General features: G+C 33.3%; 2 protein-coding genes across 3 annotated transcripts in view; both read right to left on the bottom strand.

Annotated features, from left to right (window-relative positions):
• Positions 1 to 234: 234 nt before the first annotated feature.
• Positions 235 to 1,449, bottom strand: LOC122571720 (jerky protein homolog-like). The gene is made up of 2 exons (XM_043735780.1): positions 564 to 1,449; positions 235 to 458 (listed from the first exon to the last, which is right to left on the bottom strand). Exons 1-2 carry the CDS (start codon positions 1,447 to 1,449, stop codon positions 235 to 237), a joined length of 1,110 nt encoding a protein of 369 aa, XP_043591715.1.
• Positions 1,450 to 6,373: 4,924 nt separating this feature from the next.
• The window catches only part of LOC122572030 (uridine phosphorylase 1), a 50,671-nt gene continuing 36,765 nt past the window's right edge, over positions 6,374 to 20,279 (bottom strand). For both annotated transcript variants that reach the window (XM_043736540.1, XM_043736539.1), the window contains exons 3-6: positions 13,004 to 13,165; positions 9,918 to 10,103; positions 9,201 to 9,533; positions 6,374 to 9,040 (exon numbers count right to left, since the gene is read on the bottom strand). In XM_043736540.1, coding sequence (XP_043592475.1) covers positions 8,858 to 9,040; positions 9,201 to 9,533; positions 9,918 to 10,103; positions 13,004 to 13,165 — 864 coding nt within the window. In that variant the 3' untranslated portion in view covers positions 6,374 to 8,857. The remainder of the gene's footprint in view (positions 9,041 to 9,200; positions 9,534 to 9,917; positions 10,104 to 13,003; positions 13,166 to 20,279) is intronic.

The raw sequence follows: 20,279 nt of genomic DNA, 5'->3' as shown, positions 1-20,279 counted from the left end.
ATATATAGTAGAATATTGATTAAGGAACTAATAATGATAAATGTGTTTGAATAATAGAGCAACAGCTTTTCCTGTATTGAGTGTCATATACTACAAATCAAACGGTACAAGCAAGCAATTAAACGCTACATAAAATCGTACGCGTTCCATAATTTTCTTATAGCTGAATCATATTATATTTTACAACATATACACGTCTTAATATAAGCAATTCCTCCGAACCTTCAAACCATGTTAGTCCACCTTTGGAATCTTCGAATGAGAAGGCCCAGCTTCATCGTTGACAATATCTGTGTTTCCAAAACTTTGAAGAACTTCGTCGGTACATATCTTCATGACTATATCACGTACGTCTTCAACATTAAACCAGTTTAACACACAATTTTCAGTGATTCGTTCGCATCCAGGTAAGGTACGCATGTATGCAGTTACTTCTTTTACGTCTTTTAGTAACATATCTGCGCGATTGTCACAAGTGGTTTCATACCCGAAAAGGATGTTCCACCCTTTTATCAGTATTTCATTGTCGATATGTGATCAAGTATCATGTATCATGCGGCAACTATCCCACAAGGTTAATTTTTTATGGGTCTCTATCACTTCTTCTTCGGTATTCCAGACAGGTAATAGCATTAATGTTAGCACCAATTCTCTTCGGTACATTCGCTTGAAACAGGAGATTACTTCATTATTCAATGGGAGCATATGTAGTGATACGTCAAATGGAATACACACAACTTTAACGAATTTATCTTTTTTATTTAGATCTTTGAGATTGTGAGCCACCCTATTATTATCTAGTAACAACACCGTTTCTTGCCTGCGCCCGTTCTTCTCTTGTCTTTCTTTAACTGATTTTAAGAAATATTCTTCGAACCATTGATTGAAAATAATATTGTCCAACCAAGCATTGGCTTTTACTTTGTAGGTAGTTGAGATGCCATCATTCAAAATGGATGAACCTTGCGGTTCCGCAATGCTGCCAATTATTAGTACCGGCAACTTGTGACATCCGGTAGCATTTGTACAAAGAAGTATAGTAACGTGATCTTCGCACATATCTTGGTCTCCTGTCCATTTTGCACGGTCAAAAATCGAAGTTTTTTCTGGTACTGCTTTCCACAAGATTTCTGTGTAACTGACATTGTAAACATTCTGCAATGCGACCTTGTTTTGTAGCATCAATCTTTTAAGATAATTTTTGAAACTACACAATCCATCTTTAGTTGGGCTCATAAAATATTTCATTACATTCAGTTGAGAAATATTGTAACGTTCTCTCAATTTTCGCAACCACTGGTAAGAGGCTTTAAAATGAGGATCTATGCTTAAAATTTCATTAAATTCCAGAGCTTTTCTCCGTATGTCTGGTCCTAACAATTCTATGTTTTTTTCTATACATAGGGTGCACCACCTCCAAAGAGCTATTTCTAATTTCAACATCTGCATGTTTGGTAAACGTCTCATAATCTTTTTGTTGAAATCGAAATATTTTTTAATCTGTTTTCTGTGTACATATAAACTGTGCACGATCAACCATGGAATACCGCACTTTCTTGCTATGGCATTTCTAACATCTGAATGATTTCGTATTTCCTCTCAAATGGCAACATTAATCGTGGTCGTTATTCCTCCATTATTGGTTGAAACGTCGAATGTAAATACTACACAGAAATGATGTGACGAGATCTTATTTCGACAGTTTCGTCGTCAACAATTTTGATGGGGGAAATAAATACTATATGTATTAAACATGTATATAAGTATATACGTATATACGTATATGAGATACAGAATTATACAACATTCTGATGATAGAACGTTCGGATGATGTATGTACGCAATGTATAATCAAGGTTATGCTGTACATCAAAATAATAAATAATATTCGACCAAGAGTTGATAGAAGCTGGCAACACGAAAATAAGAATTCATTATGAGATTATTATGATGATAATAAGAACAATTTTATTTGCAAGTAGTTTATAAATAAATAGTTTTCTGTAATTGAATTTATACTTCTGTACATCCTATAAACGGTAAACTTATTAAGAAGACTAACAATTCATGGATTCTACAAATATTCCAAACGTTCTTTTCATGGATTTATTTTTCGAATATTTTTGCATAATTTGGTAAATGGAAAAAATAATAAATATAACTACGAAGTTAAACGAGTTAAAAATGAATTGTAATGTTGTAATCGTGCTTCAAACTTAATATCGGGTAATTTGAAAACAGATTATTTCTCCGTAGAAACTTCAACGTATCGAACAAAGCGTTTCATACTTCCTACATAAAATGATTACTACTGGTGTTAGCTTGACTCATTTTAGACGTTTTGGTCCATCTTCTTCTCGTAGCGAATAATTCCTACTTTGTAATTTAAACGTGTGTAATTTAGATATATAGGGTCTTAATGCGGGTACTAGCCAGCTTGATCTCTTATAAATGATAGATATGTGGGGAAAATGAAAGGATACACAATTTTATCATTTTTTATAATTAACGTAATAACGTACATCATTGAGAAGGAGTACTAGAATCCCAATTTCTCGCTCTGAAGACGTTTTTCAATAAATATAACGTATTGACGTCGTAATACAATTGTAATCTGTGGTATATATTAATTTTTTCGTTTGCAGTCTTGAAAGTCACTACCTTACTTCGTACCGTTCAAATCCAAACGGATAAACATTTGAAATTTAAACACATTGTTTAGGAAATTGCTCATCGTTTTGTAATTATAAGAATGAAACTTATTCACTTGAAAATATACATATTTATCTATATCTGGAATAGTAGACAGGAATAGTATTGAAAATGCTCCTTAAACTTGTTGTATAAGAAATACTGGTAAATGTAAAACTGTACAAAAAATTTGAACATTTCTTTTATTTTCAGTCTTGTATAATCTTGAGATCTTGAAAGAAACTATGTATTGATTAAAATTGTATTAATGTACGAAATATTAAAGTATATTACAAAAAAATATGTCACGCTCAGTTTGAAAAATCCGGAAAATGTTGTAAGCATGAAAAATTAAAATATATGCCATCATGCTGGTCGCAACATGTGCCAAAAATGTTCCCATGTTAACTTTTTTTAGTATTTACGGTAAAAACATTGACCAGTAACTGTGTGAGCACCCTGCGTAAAACGACTAAGCACTAAATACACTTTGACTTCAGCTATTTTCAACCCTTCTCAACGAATATTTACAACAAGATGAACTGAGAATATTTGCACCTCATGTTACTATAAACTATTAACATTGTTGCAAGTTTAACAGTATTTACATTGTGTTCAAAATGTACGTAGAATTACATCAGCAAACCGTGGGATCAGCAATTCTACCATCAAGTTTTCGCATTTTTAAATCGTTTTTTGGAATTGGATGTGCACATCCTAAAGCGATACTAAGCTCTTCGGCGATCATCCATACAGTGATTCGCCGATTCGATAACACAAGTTTTCGAATCCATAGAACGTTCTCATCGGTTTGCAAGGTAAAAGGCCAATCCTCATGAGCTCCATCTTCCATTCGTTTTCTGTTCCTTCCTGAAACCTTTTCAGCCTATTGTAAATGACTAGTGGCTTCATAGTATTTACTCCATATGCTTCTTTTAGCATATCAGCCGCTTCAGTTACTTTTCCCTCGCGTTTTAGGACAATTGACGCAACTGAGCAAGATACCTTAGTACTGAATAGCAAATTACTGCTCAAATAATGAGAAAAATTATCGGCGACAAAAAGCCAATTAATAAGCTATCGGTCGGTAAGCGTTGGCGACAAAAAGCGGATTAATAAGCTACCGGTCGGTAAGCGTTGACGACAAAAAGCCGATTAATAAGCTACCGGTTGGTAAGCATTGGCGACAAAAAACCGATTAATCGACTATCGGTCGGTAAAATGTTAATATGTATGTAGCAGAGTCGATCATTAGTTAGTTAATTATTTTAATTTAATCTTACAAATTTATTTTTATTATCTGTTTGAATAACGATTCTTTGTATTTGAATAAATGTTTCCTGACATAATATTTTTGTTTTTCCGGTTCTACATATTACGTCATTATCGACATCATAACAGTATCGTTAGGAATACCATGACGTATTATTTACGAGTAATTGAAATTAATAATACGATGAATCTCAAAACTTACGTTAATTTCCCCAAAGAGCTGCTCGTTAATTGTCGTCCCTCAGATGTAAATGCTGCAATCTGGTTCTTCAGCGAGCAAAAGGTTTTAAATTTTCTAAGAAAGACTTTAACACAAAACTAACGAAAAATTACGTATATCAATAACGATCCTCACTGGAGCTTCCCTCGATCGTAAGAAACATTCCGATAAACAGACACGATCAGATGAAAAAATGATTCAAAGGACGTAGCAGGATTAAAGAATCGATTTTACGTCGTCGATGGATAAGCGTCTGTAAAACAAGTATCGTTCAATGTAGTACTAAAGACATTTACATTCTTTTCACTTGCTTATAAGGTGTACAAAAAAGAAAATAAATAACTTTCGTTAAGTTCTTGTACTTTTCAAAAGACACGCTCCTTGATTTTATTAACCCCTTAACCTACAACTACGGGCATAGCCCGTAGTACGATGATCGGGCCAAACGTAAATATTACGGGCATAGCCCGTAGTACGACGATCGGGCCAAACGTAAATATTACGGGCATATCCCGTAGTAGATGATCGAACCAATCGTAAATATTACGGGCATCGCTTATGGTATGTACTACACAAGTCGTGCGAATTGCTCGAAGGTTGCGCGAGCCTTTTTACTTTTTCGGCCCAAAATTCTCGAACGTAAGTCGTAGGTTAGGGGGTTAATCCAATTAAAATGAAAATTGCGCTTACAGATATCTTTTAGATTTGAAATAATAACCTGAGAATTAAGACTCTATAAAAGACACTGCATGGTATTAATTCCTTTTTTATTGTCCTTTTATAACATAGTGCACAATAAATAATGTTATGTATATATATATATATATATATATATATATATGTATACATATACATTATATATACATTATATATATATATAATCCATCTGTCAGAGTAATTGATCTCTAAAAAAAGAAGACAGATTAGTTATATCATAAATAGTGTTGCATATAAATAAATACATTCACAGTGAAAGGACAGCGATAGCTGAATAATATTAATGAACTTACGCTAAACACCTTTCTCGTCGATGTTGCATCGATTAAGTAGTAATTTGATAATGTTAAAAGATACCAATATAACAGTGAAGAATTTCTCACGAAATGGTAATACTATTTCTCATGAAATAGTAGGATATTCATAAATAGACAATAAGTATCGACAATATGTCATAGGCATGTGTATACGACTGAGAAAAGTCATTTTTTAAGTTGAATACGTGTATGTATAATAACATTTGGTACTCTTCGTAATACTTCTCATTAATTTTTTAATACGCATCACAGATATGTCGTTGTTTATAGAAAACAAAAACATACAGGTAATAGTGTAAACTCAACTTATTCCCATTAACCTCTAATGTAGGCAACTCGAGATACCATAATTTCGAAATATATTCAACCAATCCAATTTTAGATTTTAAGCTTTCACGATGGTTCACGATGCACGTCGTGCCTCTCGGTTTACAGAGTCAATCGCGTTATCCCTTGGAAAAGCGAACCATAATGTTCGTGAAACGTCAACGCGAAACTGCGATAGATAATGCGGTTAATCCCTGAAAAGCCAAAAGTCGACATCGATCGGATCTGTTCGTGTTACAGAACTGCATGTAATCGATTGGACATCGTTATAAAAAATGCTTACGTACGCGTGCACGCGTGAAACGAGGAAGAAAATACGTGTCGGCTTTTGTACAAGTCACTTGGTTTGCTACTATCGAATAAAAGGAAAATTTCAACTCTGTAAGATCTATTTTCCTAAATTATGTATCTGTATATAGTTTAGGCTGTTGGCAGAACATTGAAATCGATTCAAGACACTTCATACGTCGATTGATAAATTTTGTCTACGTGGATTTCGATTTTTTTATTGCAAATCACTAATCGCGCTAAGGTTAGTCAACGTCAACGCTGATCGTTATTTGATTACGCGGGCGATCGAACAGGAGTAAACGCGTTGGAACAAATTCGATTTCAAGTTCTGTCGCTTATTCTCCGCGAATTTAATATTACGGAGGTCATTTTTTACATTCGGCGCTCAACAACGTCAATGAAGGTATATCGTATAATTATATAACATTGCTAGCTACGATATAGTAAACACGATACAACATGGGAATCGGTAATCACAAAAATATAATTAACATACCGAAGCACCGCCGTGTGCAACCTCAAGGCTGAACTATAATCGTAACACCAACAATTTTTATTTAACAATTACGACGAACTCTTATGCAAAGTTATACAATAAACATTAAACGGGGAATTGTGCGTACCGTGTGATACAATGTTACAAGTGCTAATGCGTTAGTTTCTTTTCCCCAATCAGCGAACATTAGCTTTCGATCGTTTGAACGATGTCAATCTAGTTCAAAAGTAGTATAAAAAGAAAATTTAAATCTTTCTAAGATTTTTATGGCTTTAAAATACATGGTTTGCTGCAACAGTAATTAAATAAAAAACATGCAATCAATTTTACTACAACCATACATAAATTTATAAAAGAACGAACACCATGAATAATACATTTATTAGCTGATATAATCTACTATTAGTTGACATGATTTACTTAAAATTCGGTACATTTAGCGCGTGGTAGTGTTTTTGCATAAAAAATTCATCCAACTTTTCATGATGTTAAAAGTTTAGAAAAAAAAACTTTCGTCAAACATTTACAAGAAATGTAAGGTTTGTCCGTTCCAAAAATGTCTTTCGTTGAACACATTTAGAAAATCCAGAGTTCATGAGAACGCAGACTAAAAATCTTTGAATATTTCCTATTCGTCATTCCATCACTTCAAAAAACCGAAAATAATTGTCATTATGTTTTATTCCCGTTAACAAAATATTTAGTACGTATGAAAGCAATGAAAAATTTTATGATACTACTAAAGTCTAATACTAAATTCTTGTTTCCAGAAAATAAGTAAGATATTTTACGTTTATAGTAAACCTTTAAAAATTATCGTTACAATAGTATATAATAATGCAGTGATTGATTACTTTTAGACGTTTCATAAATATCTAGTTTAATTCGCCGACTTCTTACCTTTATTCCAGAACAAGAGTCGACATATCCTTCAATCAACAAATTTATATTAATACAAAAACACATACACACCTTAAAAATATATATAACATGGAATTCTTGCGAATATAGCTACTAATTAAAAACGTTAACTACATTTATTTTTCTATTTAAACTTCTTACGGAGTCTCCGTATCTGCTTTTTTCTTGTGTTGAAATAATCGTAACTGGTTTGTGACCAACTATTTTAACGTGTTTATTACTCATAGAACTTCAACTACTTATAACATTGAAACAGGATTAAGAATTTTATTAAAATAAATTATTCTTCAAATGTATTGTTTGGCACTAGGAAGCAAAGTTCCAAAGAATAAAATGAAAATAATGACAGAAATTTTGTTACCATATCATTTCTTTTTATTTTTGAATTCTTAATCCAGTCTCGATTGAATCTTGAATGTCGAGGTTGTCTTTATATATACGCCCATAATATATGGTATACATATATGTAAAAGAACCTCAATCGCATCACAAACGTCAGCTGAACGAAAGCAAGCTTTTATTTAACTATGTGGAATGTGCTGCTAGATTTCTAACCAACTACTAATACACAGAATCTTAACATTATCGAATAAGATATTTCATACGTCCTTAAAACATAGCTAAAGGAATTTGCAGTTTCGTACTTAATCAATTTCATAATTAATAAAACTACGAGCACCACAGGACTACAATAAACCATTCATAGATCCGTTGTAGAACTTCAGCACATCGTGTACAAAATTTTTCAAGATTTACATGATATTTTCGTAATTAAAACGTAAAGCTCTCTTGGTCGATAAATGTTAAACTTCTTCATATGTCCTCGCATATAATTATAATTGCAGTCTGAAATAAAACTTTCAGAAAATACACGGACAATAGATATGTGGCCAAGTGTGGTCATTACGAACGTACATGATGTACTTTGGTAATTATTTTTTTTTAATACCTTGCTGCTTTGTACTTGGATCACAGCACCATAATGTGCAGCGAAACTGATGAGGTTTGTGACTCTTTGAGCTTTTCCTTCGTAACTATCGTGAAACTTAAGTGCAACCTACAAATTTTACATTAAATACTACAACGACACATAGGTACGCAGTGTTGAAAACTTAGAAAATGACGTAATACCAAAGAAAAACATTAAGAAACTTTCTACGACGCTGAAGCAACAGCGTAATATGTGAAATAACAGTTCGTTTTATATGTCAAATTTCATTAATAACTCGACATTGATAATTAAATACACAAAATTTATAAAAGTATGTTTACAACGTATATGATAATCGAGGTTTTACTTTTCTATGTAAACTCTTTCCAAGAAATACTTTGTACGTAAAACCTACATACAAAAAAGAATTAAATAATAGTTTAATTTATAAAAAATAAGAAGGAACATCTTTCTTTCGTTTTTTTCTTACTAACAATAATATTTGTGACTTGAATGTATATAAAGAAGTGAAACGACGCCCGATCAATAAGCTAATCGTTGGTAGAATCAACTAATGCGTGCTTTTCCATTGTATTTTAACAGTACATTCATCTGTTAACAGGCTCCATAACAGATTTTCGTGGCAATTCCTTTAGTCTCGGGCCGCCTCCAATTTAATCGTAGTTTTCAGATTCCTGTTGCACCAGTTTGAACCGGCGCGGGCTTTTCACACACATTGATCCGTGGCCATCTAAGGAGAGGCGGCCTTTTCGTTGAAGATATCTCGTTATATAGCGTGCGACTAATTGTTGCGGTCTTATTTGCCATTCATTCAGGACTTCTTTCGGTGCCAGCACCTGCAAAGACAATGGTCAATTCAGCACAAACGATCAATAACAGATCCTAACGCTGAAACTACCAGTATATGTACATCACGTCGACCAATTCGTACATTTTCATGGAAATTTTATAAATCTCCAACAGTACGTTCTAAGTATAAAAATTATGAAAATCTACCTGATCGCCTTTGAATCTATCTAGCAATGTTACGCAGACGACAGCAGACTTAATGCCCGCTAGATGTGTGAGTGCTCCAAACGATAGACTCTCCATCTCTATATTCACTACGCCAGCTTTGTGCAGCTTGTTTAAGTAATCCATCTTATCGTTTTCCGTGAATTCACAGAATGCACCGTCCATACGTCCCTGTCCTTCGTAGAAGTCGTCGGTGCACATAGTTTTACCGATTACGGTATCATAAGGATCGTCACGGTGCGCTAGAGCCTTTAGATCACGAGCTAGTTGTCGGTCTAACTTAGCAGGCCTCCTCACCACTTTGCCGAGCACAGGCTAAAAACAAAAGTAAAATGGAACAGTCAGAAGTGGATACGACTCTAAATGCATGAAAGCAAAGGAAGAAGCAGAAAGCTTATAGAAGTTTATAAAAAAATAGATTTCCTATTCCTAATCTACGATCAAGGAACTTTTTATATAATCTTCAATGAAATTAGAGGCTATTTTGCTATTAGTTGTTAATTAGTCGTTGATGGAATTATAGATTATGTTTCGTAGCCGTCTATTCTTTGGAAAAGATTGTAAGTTTGAACAACGCGTTCCAACCAAGACGAGTCATTCACTTGATCGAAGCGTGAGGATTGCAAAGCTAAGAACAGGGAAAAAGAAAGTAAGAACTGTCGGAATGGCCACATGCTGGATTCCACAAGAATTTCTTACCACTTCCAAGTACGATTTCAGCATTCCATCGACTGCTTCCTCGGAAATTACCACGGTACCGCCTTCAAGGCCGATCCCACCACAAGTACCAATCCTGAAGAATATCGGATCCTTCACCTTCGCGTGGTACATCAGCTTGATCATTTCGTGAAGCAAAATTCCAACCGACGGCATGCCCATTCCATGCTAAACAGAAAATTTCCTATATTTCTCCTCCTATCGACGATATCTTTTTCTTTTATATTTATGTTTATATTTGGAAGAATCGTCGATGCCACATAGCATTACTCAGACTTGGAACAATTTATGGCAGGTACTTAGACCGCGTATGGTCGGTGAAAATGCGAACGAGGACGTGTAAGTGTCCAACGAGGCGACACTCTATTGATTTTCGTTGATTTTTTGATTTTAGCAACAGGAAGATAATACGACGCGATTGAGGACGACTGTACGATATTTTGTAGCCTCTGATGGAGCAAATTCCTGTGTGTTCCCTAGATCCTCTTTTAAACGGTCTTCTAAATTTAAAACGCTGAAAAGAATGAAAAAGTTCTGAACTTTGCCGTCCAGTCATCGTAACGCGATAAAGTGGCGCAACTTCTTTTCGCACCACTTGCGAGGATGAACTTCTCTATGGCTACGCAACTTCTTTTGTGTTTCTCGCGTCGTTTGACGTGTTGTCGCGTCACACGGATGATTTGCACAAAGCGTCGATAAAAAATAGTTTGCTCGACCAGCCGAGTAACTGGTGCATGGAGAAACCCATGGGGGAAGAGAAGCGTGTATGGTTATCGTGGAAAGCTCGACTAGACATTCTCCCTTCTATCGGAATCTCGATGCTGTTTTATGCTCGAACGTGCGACTTGTTGTTGCTGACCAATGATTCCTATTACGGTTTACTATTATGGTTATTCGTCGAACGAAACGCATATGTCGTATCTAGTTTGGAATTGTTAGCTTTGAAATTTCTAGCTACTCGTTTTTTATTCGTGTCAATAATTAAAAAGCTTTCCTGAGAAAAGCACTCTTAAGATAAGACGGTAAACCGAGTAAACTACGTTGATGTTTTAGTTCCAGTGTTTTAATATTAGCTACGTTTGCATTGATAATTGTAATTAGTCTCAGAGAATTCTCTTCTTTTTCTTATTTACGAGATGGATAAAAATTTCATAACAATTCAACCATTCGACTAGGAAGTATAATACTCACGCAACCATTATTTGCCAAAGGCTCTTTTTCAGAAAACTTCTTACAGACTTTCGACAGTTAATTAAGGAGTGAATTAGCTGAGCTAAGATCTCTGAATTATTACGCTCTGACGTTTACTTTGTTTTAACAAGTAACGATACTTTTATGTTTTAAGGAAAACTTTAATATGAAGTGAAAACGAGAAATCAGACATATTAATATCTTCTTTGTTTTGTTAAAAATAAGAAAAAGCGCAATTAGATTGAGAGTAACTGAAATAACGTACCCGGATAAAGCTTATAAAGTTCGCAAAGTATCAAATTTAATTATAAATTATTGCAGTGTTCTTTCTTATTTTGCGTTAAACAGGAAAGAGGCTTGTTCTCTTCAAGCAATTTATTTCAAATATCCGATTTCGATTAATTCGCTTTTAAAGCATCGTTGAAACCAGAAACTGTTATCGCAATTATGCAAAGCTTATGCCTCGTTTATAATTAGAATGTGATTTAAAGCTAAAACTGTACACTTTCTCTAATATAAAACCTGAAAAGAAATGGCTCCTTTGAAGAAAGTAATTGGATGGAGTAGATAAAACGATGTAAAAAATATTGTATCGATTATTATCGAAGATACATATCTAATTAAGCAGTATTTACTGCTTATGAAGTTATTTAAACATACACAATTGAGGATTCAGGGGTATCGTGGTATTCCACAAAAGTAAAAAGAGTAATATCGTAGATGCGTTACAATAACTGAAGCGATTGGGATAAGAAATTCAATTAATGAAATTTCTTTATATTACCAAGATCATAGAATCTTTTTGATTTATCTCGCTTCTAACATGTCGATGAAGAAGACCATCCCTTTTCAACAATACATATATATATACATACACATAAATCGTGTAACATCTGAATGTATTAATATCAGAAAATTAAATTGAAATAAAATATTCTGCATTATTTTCAGAATAATTCTGCACACATCACTGGCCAAATTATTAATTGTGCAACTATATTAATACCATAAGCTTAAGCAAAAGCACAGAATTCTGTACTATTTGAGAAATAATTTTGAATACTTTTATGTACTTCATTTAATTTCGTTATGTCCCAATTATCTTTGAAAAGTGATTTGATTTGTATTTTCCACAAAGTGAGATATATTCCAGGTAATTTAAAATCAGGCGATTCTAGCATTTATCTCACGATAAATGTTGCTCTTTGCTGCATCAATTGAAAATAATCTTCAACATTCGTTGCTCAACGTTCTCTCATTATTGCACAAACTGGTCGTATGCATATTCTATTTAATCTTGGAAATACAATTCTGATTAAATCGAATCCAAGTTAACCGCGAGCAAATACGGTGAAGGCATATTTCATCCAGTTTCAATAAGCTTTTCAATTTCACCTACGTCCTGTTCTGCCCTCGAGAGAGGCTGAAGCGTTCCAATTTAATTAAATTCGTATCGCACGATTGTGTAAATACCCAATTTTAACAGATCTTAAAAATTCTTGATTTACGTTGATTACTGTAACCCATGATGCAAAGACAATATTCAAACCTGAAAAAACGTGATTTGAAGTAAAAACAAGAAATAACGTACGACAAAGCGTGACGTATTTGCAGCGATTTGCCATCTTCATTAATTATTCATAAATTACTTGTAAGCGAATATTTTCTTCGCCTAATAAATATTATAACAAATATTCTACTTTGGATATTTTATGTATCTGTTACTGTATGTATATGTATTATTTTACAATGTATATTAATGCATATTTGCAGCTTAAAATTCCTCACAAATACATGAAAATCCGTAGTCCCGTGAATATGAGAAATTCCTAAAGGAATAATTTTCGAAGGATAAACGTAATGTCAAGTATACTCACGCTAATAGAAAGGACTGGTCCGACTTTATACATAGAGTAACGATATGAATACTGGCTAATATCAAGAAGTGTCGTCCCTGCCGGAAGCTTGTGACCTATTTCCTTCATTATGAAGTGAGCAAAATCTTCCATACGCTTTGGTGTTCCTCCCATGCACACGAACTGCAAACAGAGTTATAGAATTAATTACATAATTGAAGAACACTTGTAGAAAACATTGCAAGTGGCAGGAGACAAGCTTTTCAGAAGGAAAAGAAATCCTCTGCATTAACACGATCCAATTTCATGAAGAAGAAAAGTGTATCTGTAGAGAAGCCTGTATGCACCACTTCTTAGTTGTAAAGAAAGGTAGATGCTCCATTACAAAAGTAAAAAAGCCATTAACCAATGTGTCTATTAGTAGCTACATTATTTTCTATAGAGGTGAAGCTGTTACACTATCTTTCAGCATTCTTAATAACTATTTAGAAAGGGAAATTACACTGAAATTATCTAAAAAATAAAATTTAAGTTAAATACTATGGCATTCTCATTGGTACGCAGAATTTTCCAATAGAAAATCAAAATTTCTCAATTTTATCACTTACAGTGTTTTCTATGAACATTCTTTAAACGCATCTATCTGGTTTAATATTTTAAGTACGCTATCCACAGATAAATCTCTTGTAGTGGTTCCAATTCTCTCCCTCCATTTATCTAAACTGTATTTATTGGAACATAGTTAATGCTCGTTTAACTGAATCCATTGATCCAAATGAATCCACTAATTTGAATATTAATTCGAATGGAAAGTGATAAATAGAAAGAATCAATGAACTTTTATTATGTCTGCTTCAAGTTCAAATAAATGGAATTTTATTGTACTGTATTGTGTTTTATAGCAGTGAGGTATGGAGAAATATTTCCCTCTTATAGTGTCTCACAATAATGCTCTTTCTCCTGTCATATTCAATTAAAAATATGTAGCATTTCTGATTATTTAACATACTCTGTGCCACGATGCTTTCATCTGACCTTCAGGCTATGTGTAGTACTGACTGCAGTCTCTAGAACTATCTAGAGGGTTTTATTTTTAATGAAAGAATCTTCGGTGCTTCACGTAGATTATGGACTTCAAATATCCTATACATACGTTCATTTTAAACCATAAATTTTAACACATTAACGTATCAGGTATTACAAGTAAGAAAAATTAATCTTTCAACGATTAATTTACTTTGTCCAGCTTTGGAGCAAATTAACAGGTACGCCTGTATCACGCAATTGTAACATCCGGTACAGGTGCAAGAGTTGGAAAGGACAGGTACTTTAAGAAAGATGATGGAAAATATTTGTCCATGCGTAGCTCACAAGCTGCCATAGGTGTTATAGTGCTATAGCTGGCAGACGTAGCTCGAAAAAATCTAAAAGAATTACACTTTATTATTATGGAGAGAAAGACAAATTTTCAATCAAATATACAAATATAATTGTAACGAATATAATCAAATATATAAAACAGAATGGAGCATCGAAGAGTTAAAAAATTATTTCCGACGTGGAATTACTTAAGCAAAACCAACGGAGCACGTTCCTACGATGCTGTTCGTAATTTGCAACAGTGGAATTGCTCTTTTCTCTAAATGGAACATAGAATTCGACAGTGTACAACAGTTGCCGAGCAACGTACGAAATAATACCTCGAGGATTACCGCCGCTGTCTGTGTAGCCGAAGCACGCGCATGGAAGTTTCGCCTATTGTTCTATTTAGGTCACGAAACATTGTACTTTCTTTTAATGGCATATCTTTCAATGAATGTGAATACGTTGTGTAAACGCGGCTTCACTGATAGCGTAAAAGAGTTTGCGATAAAAAGAATGCGTGCTCGTGGCTTGTGCGAACTGCGAAACGTTAAGGGGGTATTCTAGTCTACAAATTTGAAAAAATCGGAAATTTTCTTTTCATATTTCCAAAGTTTAGACATTCAAGAATATGCCCTTGAAAGGATTTTTCAAAATTTCAATTGTTTTACGAGTTACAGCCATTTCTGTGACGCGGCATCTGCTCCGGTCCGACCGGAACAAATGTACAGTTTTAATTAATAACAATTACGGCTATTGTATTTTAGAATTTTTCTCTCTCATCGTTAATTCTGTGTTCTACGTGTAAGAAAGATGTTCTTGTATGGAGCAGGAATTAAAAATATGTAAGTATGCTGTACCATTCTATGAGTAAAATTGCCGGAAACTTGTCTGAAAACTTGAAACGCGTTTTTCTCGAAACTACGTTCTTCGAGTTGGCGTGCACGATACCTCAAGTTCTAATGAACCGATTTATTTGAAATTTGGTGTGAAAGTTATTTATACATTTCTCTATCGCCTGAAGCACGCTCAGATCAAAATTTTTAATTTTACTATTTTTAAAAAATTCGGAATTGTTAAAAAAACATGCCAAAAAAATTTTCTTTTCAAATTGCCGCCATTTTGTAAAAAAATATTTTTTTGACTTTTCCAAGGTTCATGCTATAGCGGCATCTATACTAATTAAGAACCCGTTCGGCTCTTTTGTCTCAGATGACTAGAAGGGTCGAAATCATGCGCGCCAGCACACCCTTTTTTTTGGACCCCCCACTTTGTCAGCTCATAACTTTGTGAATTTTGAGCTTTTTTCGGTTAATTTTTTATGCAATCTTAAAATATCAATAAACAAATGATAAAAAAATGGATAGTAAAAATATTTTTTGTTTCGTTCGTGAAGCTTCGTGATTCATTTGGAAGCTACGAGAGGAAAGCTCGAAAAGAAAATCGTCGTTTATTTAAATCTTAACCGACGATGAACGAGACAAATCTCTTTGGCTTCTCTCACAAATAACAAGTTATTTAGTGACCTGTTAACACATCGCGAGTCACCTCTTAACCAGAAATATTTGGGATTGTGAAATAACAGATTAGGGGAGATAAGTTAATTTCATCATTCGCGTTTATTCTTCGAACCATTAACATCACATGACTTATTTTTTCGATAGAAAATATCCGCAAATAAGGAAATTCTTACGTCCAAGAAATTGAGATCTGATGGACGAGTTAATTTCTTTTTAATTTTAATAATAATTCAAAAATCTTCTAGCTCTTATGTTTTGCTTCATTTGCGTTAAAAATTAACTACCACAGAATTTGGATTATCAAGAAAATCGATTAACGAAACGATGGACAGAAAATTTGTGTCCCTTGCAAGGAAATCTGGAAAAAAGAAGAATAGAAATCGAAGTCTGAAGGAAATCCTTAGTTTCTTACTTAAAGATTACTCTCCTCGTTAACGCTGGGTTTACGGACATTTCGATTGCGTCAAATTAACGCGTATACCACGTAGAAAACTTCAAAACTTTGCAGGAAATGAATTTCGATGTATATTTGTCCCGTTAAATGGATAAAAGTCAGTACAAATGCTAGAAGAAAAATGTAAACGGCTCGCGTAATTTTCCTGGTCAAATTCAAAATGCATCAGATTGACGCGTATCCGTAGAAACAGGTACACCGCATAGGAAACTTTAAAATTAGAAAACTTTGAAGAAAATGAATTTCGATGTATATTTATCCCGTTAAATGGATAAAAGTCAGTACAAATGCTAGAAGAGAAATGTAAACGGCTCGTGTAATTTCCCTCGTGAAATTCAGAATGCGTCAAATTGACGCATAAATCGATATTTATTAATATCAAAAGAACAGATATTTATTAATATCTTTTCTTTTATGAAAAATTATTGTCTGATTATTTAAACAGCGAATGCCATGATCAGCTCTGTACGAGTGTCATATTTAATTTACATTCGCTAGAACTAAAACCGATCTAAAATTGACTTGTCTGTGGATTAATGTAGGATTCTGTGATTTTAGATGTTCTTAGTGAAAATACGTTTACCTGCAGTAAACAGCTTGGACTAATAATTGTTAACTGTCCTGTATACAAAGGGTACATACACAAGTATGTTACAACTACATGCTAAAAGTACACTATTGCCATTTATTGCATCATTCTAATATTACACAGATCACTGTTTATGTCTATCAATATTAGGGAAATATACCAGGTACTTGAAATCAGAGAGATGCGAGTAAGGTCTTCATCATTTCCAAGTTAAAACTCTGATCCTAGCAACGAGACGATTAAAAACGTGAACGTTTAAAAGTTTCTCAGATACAAATTTTCACACTTAGCCTTCCTCGTTTCTTTTATGTAAAATACAGTGACTATGAAAATTATTGGCGCATACCCATTTTCCAACGAAACATTTTTCATTGGAATCTTTACAGAATTTCATTCTGATATTTTGGAATATTTAGGGTCAGTCGGAAATGGTGACACTAAATGATGTGAAATTTAGTACACCTAGTCCTAATTAGTTAGTATGTAAATACTAAAATAAATACGATGGTGTGCCAAAATATTTTGTAGCCAATGTAAACATATGGTAAGTATATCTATTACGAGCTCTTGGCTCTCTATTATTGCTAACAAGTTCGCCCGATAAGACAAATAACCTGGTGCTCGGTTACATGATGTAATTGTTTTCTGATCGTAATAGCAATGCGAAATAAAAATCAATAGATTAACTGCAACTGCATAAGCTCGGACGATATACATACAATACGTAGCAGAAACAATAGATGACAAGATGACAAGTGTCTGCCGCAGAAGCATTTGCCATTTAAGAAAGTGAATTGTTCCTAAAAATCCAAGCAAACACTAAGTTAGAATAACTTGCGAAGGGACACGCAGAAGAAATTGATCAAAATTATATAAAATAAATTTTTAACGAACCTATTTAAATTTGTTTCTGGAAAGAGATGTAAAATAGCGATTCAGAATAACTTATAATAATGATTTACAAATATTGCTTTATACATATGTAAACTCCCTAAAAAGTTCAAGGGCGATAGGGACTTTCTTTGTTTCACGGACAGACCGACTCTCTTTGTTTTGCGGACAGCCATTTTGAGAGACGCTCATTTCCCAAACGGACGGACAGAAAACAACATCATAGATAGACAAGACCATAGTAGAAAGAGTAATTGTTTAAAACATTGAAGATTGACGATGAAAGATAGGTAGCTCAGGACGTTGAAAATCGATTCTCGATTTTCAGGTAGATATTGCACACAGCTTGTTATTTATTTAATTATTACTGTTATTAATTGTTATTTACTCCTGTATTTCATTTAAGTATTTTCACAATAAACTCGTTTTTCAGACTTCAGAATCCATCCTCTGAATTACCACGTGATAAACGATCTTACACATATTTATTGCTACCATAACTGTTTTGCTGCGCTTGCACGTTCTACGTACCTTGTTTGCCAATTTCATCATAAATATATGTTTTGGTAAAATTTTACAATTACAAAGTTTCTCGTTATCATTTTCAATATCTTACGATAGATATAAATTTAGTTAACTCTATTTGCTTCATCCTTAATATAATGAATATAATTAATATGTAACGTTAACATTCACTGAAAATTACAAAATTCATCGTGGATAAGATAGTCCGATAATTAACGATCGATGGAGCAGAAATTTATAAATAGATAATAGAGATAATAATACATCGACAATACCGTGTACAACACACATATTGTAGTTTCGAACGTTATGCTAAATTTACGCTTTGAAATACACATTGCAGCACTTCTACATACATATTTCATTGTTATCAGTGGTATTCCATGTTAACCTACTATCAGAAATTAGTCATACACCATCTCTGAAAACTCGACTGATAGAGATTACTATACTGCACACAGAACCCAAACATAAACATTGCAATTAACCAAGAAAGAGTTCGCACAAGTATAGAGAAAAAATTGATGAAATTAATTAAGTTCATAAACATATTCGAAACTGTATGCGGTACGAGAATCGAAATATGTTTTAAACAAAGTAATGAAAAAGGTTTTTGAGGTCGTTGTGACGCTATAAATCTACTTCTTCGGGAGAGAAATAAGCCACAATGTATTTATAGATAAGTTCAATATGTTTTAGAAAGCACCGATGTTCTGGCATTGTTTCAACTATATGCGTCACGAGTTTAAAGGTGCACTGACATTCAAGTATGTCTCTGGGGATAGCGTGCGTAAAACGTAATTAATATGTAACGATCTTTGAGACAATAAATAACGTAACATTTTTTAAGTTACACGACAATATGCGAAAAACTACTTGTTCACATCTTTTATAGGAATTGTAGAAACTTTGTCGTACAAATCAAAATAGAGCACGAATATGAAAACTTCATGTAACAAGTTTTAGAAAATTTCTCGTGTTTATTTTTCATTGGAAAAATTGTTACACAAGGGACATCCACTATTACATGGTAAAGCACTTAATGGGAGAAAGACAGAAAGAACACAGTTAATGGAGTGCTAATTAAAATTCTGTTTCTACAAATGTAGTTCATATAAAATAACTTCTACTCTACATAAAAAAACTTTTTTTCTAAAAGAAGAACATTCAATTATATTACATTACAGACTCCTTCTTATAAAAAAGGAAGTTTCACTATAGCTCAAAGAGTGTTTTTTTCAGGAAAAGGAGTTCTACTATACATAAACCAAAGTTCTTTTTACAAAAAAAGGGGTACTGCTAAAAAACTTGTTTTCTAAAAGAAAAACAAAGTTCTTTTTACAAATAAGAGGAATACTACTAAAAAGTTTCTTTTCTAAAGGAAAAACGTTCCATTATATTACATTATAGAGTCCTTCTTATAAAAAAGGAAGTCTCACTATACGTCAAAGAGTGTTTTCTACAGGAAAAGGAGTTCTACTATGCATAAAACAAAGTTCTTTTCACAAAAAAGGGGTACTGCTAAAAAACTTGTTTTCTAAAAGAAAAACAAAGTTCTTTTTACAAAAAAAAAAGGAGTACTACTAAAAAGCTCTCTTCTAAAGGAAAAACGTTCTATTACATTACATTACAGAGTCCTTCTTATAAAAAAGGAAGTCTCACTATACGTCAAAGAGTGTTTTCTACAGGAAAAGGAGTTTTACTATATATAAAACAAAGTTCTTTTTACAAAAAAAGGGGTACTGCTAAAAAACTTGTTTTCTGAAAGAAAAACAAAGTTCTTTTCACAAAAAAAGGGGTACTGCTAAAAAACTTGTTTTCTAAAAGAAAAACAAAGTTCTTTTTACAAATAAAAGGAGTACTACTAAAAAGCTCTCTTCTAAAGGAAAAACGTTCTATTATATTACATTACAGAGCCCTTCTTATAAAAAAGGAAGTTTCACTATAGCTCAAAGC

The sequence above is a fragment of the Bombus pyrosoma genome, linkage group LG10 (assembly GCF_014825855.1).
Source record: "Bombus pyrosoma isolate SC7728 linkage group LG10, ASM1482585v1, whole genome shotgun sequence".
Taxonomy (NCBI): Eukaryota; Metazoa; Arthropoda; class Insecta; order Hymenoptera; family Apidae; genus Bombus; species Bombus pyrosoma.
This window is presented reverse-complemented; position numbering and strand designations above follow the sequence as displayed.

What these genes read in the sequence shown, in the direction of transcription:
- LOC122571720 (XM_043735780.1), bottom strand. Translation starts at nt 1,449, where the DNA reads ATGCAGATGTTGAAATTAGAAATAGCTCTTTGGAGGTGGTGCACCCTA. An exon ending in AAAATTAACCTTGTGGGATA is followed by an intron (nt 459 to 563) that starts GTTGCCGCATGA and finishes ACAATCGCGCAG; the next exon opens with ATATGTTACTAAAAGACGTA.